This window comes from Hipposideros armiger, unplaced genomic scaffold (assembly GCF_001890085.2).
Source record: "Hipposideros armiger isolate ML-2016 unplaced genomic scaffold, ASM189008v1 scaffold_132, whole genome shotgun sequence".
Taxonomy (NCBI): domain Eukaryota; kingdom Metazoa; phylum Chordata; class Mammalia; order Chiroptera; family Hipposideridae; genus Hipposideros; species Hipposideros armiger.
Window position 1 is genome coordinate 1,605,324 of NW_017731482.1, and position 1,868 is coordinate 1,607,191.

The following is a 1,868-nucleotide window of genomic DNA, read 5'->3' on the forward strand; positions in this document are numbered from 1 at the left end:
GATATCCATAGTGCACCATGTCCATCTAATCCCAATGACATGTAAGTCTCCTACATAGTCACAGAATGTCACCTGACTCATACCAAACACCAGAGCACTGGGTCACATGGTTAACACAAGTATGGCTACAGCATCACACAGTATTTTCTTCATTTCACTCTGGCAATGTCTCTGTGTCTCTGTGACACAGAGCCTGGGGCCCCACACAGCTTGACACACTGTCTTGTGAGGTCTTAACCTGGCTTCAGAGTCACTCCACCACACTTTCCCATAGTGTATCCACTTCACTGTGGCACTGGATCTGGAACGTCACTGCGTGTGCGCGCGCGCGTGTGTGTGTGTGTGTGTGTGTGTGTGTGTGTGTGTGTGTGAGTGATAGAGTCTGAGAATCCACGCTTTGACACCGAGTCTCTGGGGTCATCCTCAATCTCAGTTTCCCCATCACCCCATGCCACAGTGTCTCGAGGTTCCAGAGGGTGACTGTGGACCTGGGGAGTTACACCCAAAGTGTCTCCCTCCCAAGGTGTGACACTAGGTCTAAGGTCCCGCACAGGGTGACAATGAGCCTCAGAGTTACCCCCACCCTGAGGCACAGTGTCTCAGTCTCGCCCTCTAACTCAGTCTCCCCCACTTCGGCCACTCTGTTGCTTCCCCTTCCATGCCTTCACCTTGTCAGGTCCCGCAGCCGTGCCTCCTCCCCACGCAGGTAGCGCCGCAGCAGTCCCAGCAGCCGGCGCTCGGGCGCCAGGGCACGCGCCACGCTGGTCAGCGCCGAGAACGTGTCCCCGCGCGTCACGGCCTCTGCTGGGTGCCCTGCCTGGAGCGCCAGTACCGCCAGCAGCGCCGCCAGCCAAGCTACGGAGTCCATAGCCGGCGCTCGCGCGCGTCCCCTGGGTAGGTCTCGCCAGTCCCCGGCCCGCGCCCCACGCTCTGGCCCCAGCCCGCCCCTCGGCCCCGCCCCGTCTGCTCGTCTTTCCCCGCCGCCCCGCCTCGCCCCAACGTCCCGACTCCTTTGCCCTGACGCCTCCTCTCTCAAATCTCCCACCCTCCCTGCCCCTTAGACACTCAGACCTTGTGGGGGCTGCCTGCAACCTCAGGGGCCGCCCACCCTCTACTAAATCACAGCCCTGGGAAGGTGTTTCTGCTGTGCCCATTTCACACTTAGGGAAACTGAGGCAGGGTGGGGTGAGCGATGAATTAACTGGTCTATAGCTATACAGGACCATCCCAAAAGTACACACACACACACACACACACACACACACACACACACACACACCTCACCCCTGATCAGGGGATGGAAATACAGAAACATCACTGGATTCTGATGGGGGAAATTCAGAAAGTAGATGATGCATTATGGTAATACATAACTCATCAATGAAGTTTGGAAATTCATCCTAGAAAAGGTGCTACATACCTCATTGCTCAATATCACTATGGTCACCTTCAAAGCACTCACTCCCCCTGGGAAGCTATGTGCTCAAGCCAGCACCTAGCCACCCTTCAAAGCAATTTTGGAACTCTTTTTCTGGAATGGCCATCAGAGCTGTTGTATTATCCTTCATGTCCTGAATGTCATCAAAATGTCTTCCTTTCAATATTTTCTTTATCTTTGGTAAAGGAAGAAGTCATTGGGGGTCAGATCAAGTGAGTAGGGAGGGTATTCCAATACAGTTATATGTTTACTGGCTAAAAACTCCCTCACAGACAGTGCCGTGTGAGCTGGTGCATTGTTGCAAGAGCCATGAATTGGCGAAAAGTTCAGGTCATCTAACTTTTTCACACAGCCTTTTCAGCACTTCCAAATAGTAAACTTGGTTAACTGTTTGTCCAGTTGGTACAAATTCATAATGAATAATCCCTCT

At 53.5% G+C, this 1,868-nt stretch overlaps 1 protein-coding gene across 1 annotated transcript in view; it reads right to left on the reverse strand.

Moving 5' to 3' along the window:
• P4HA3 (prolyl 4-hydroxylase subunit alpha 3) overlaps positions 1-908 on the reverse strand; it is a 62,722-nt gene extending 61,814 nt beyond the window's left edge. Inside the window, exon 1 of the mRNA XM_019649327.1 lies at positions 669-908. Within this exon, the coding sequence (XP_019504872.1) occupies positions 669-868 (200 nt within the window). The 5' untranslated portion in view covers positions 869-908. The remainder of the gene's footprint in view (positions 1-668) is intronic.
• Between the last annotated feature and the right edge of the window lie 960 nt (positions 909-1,868).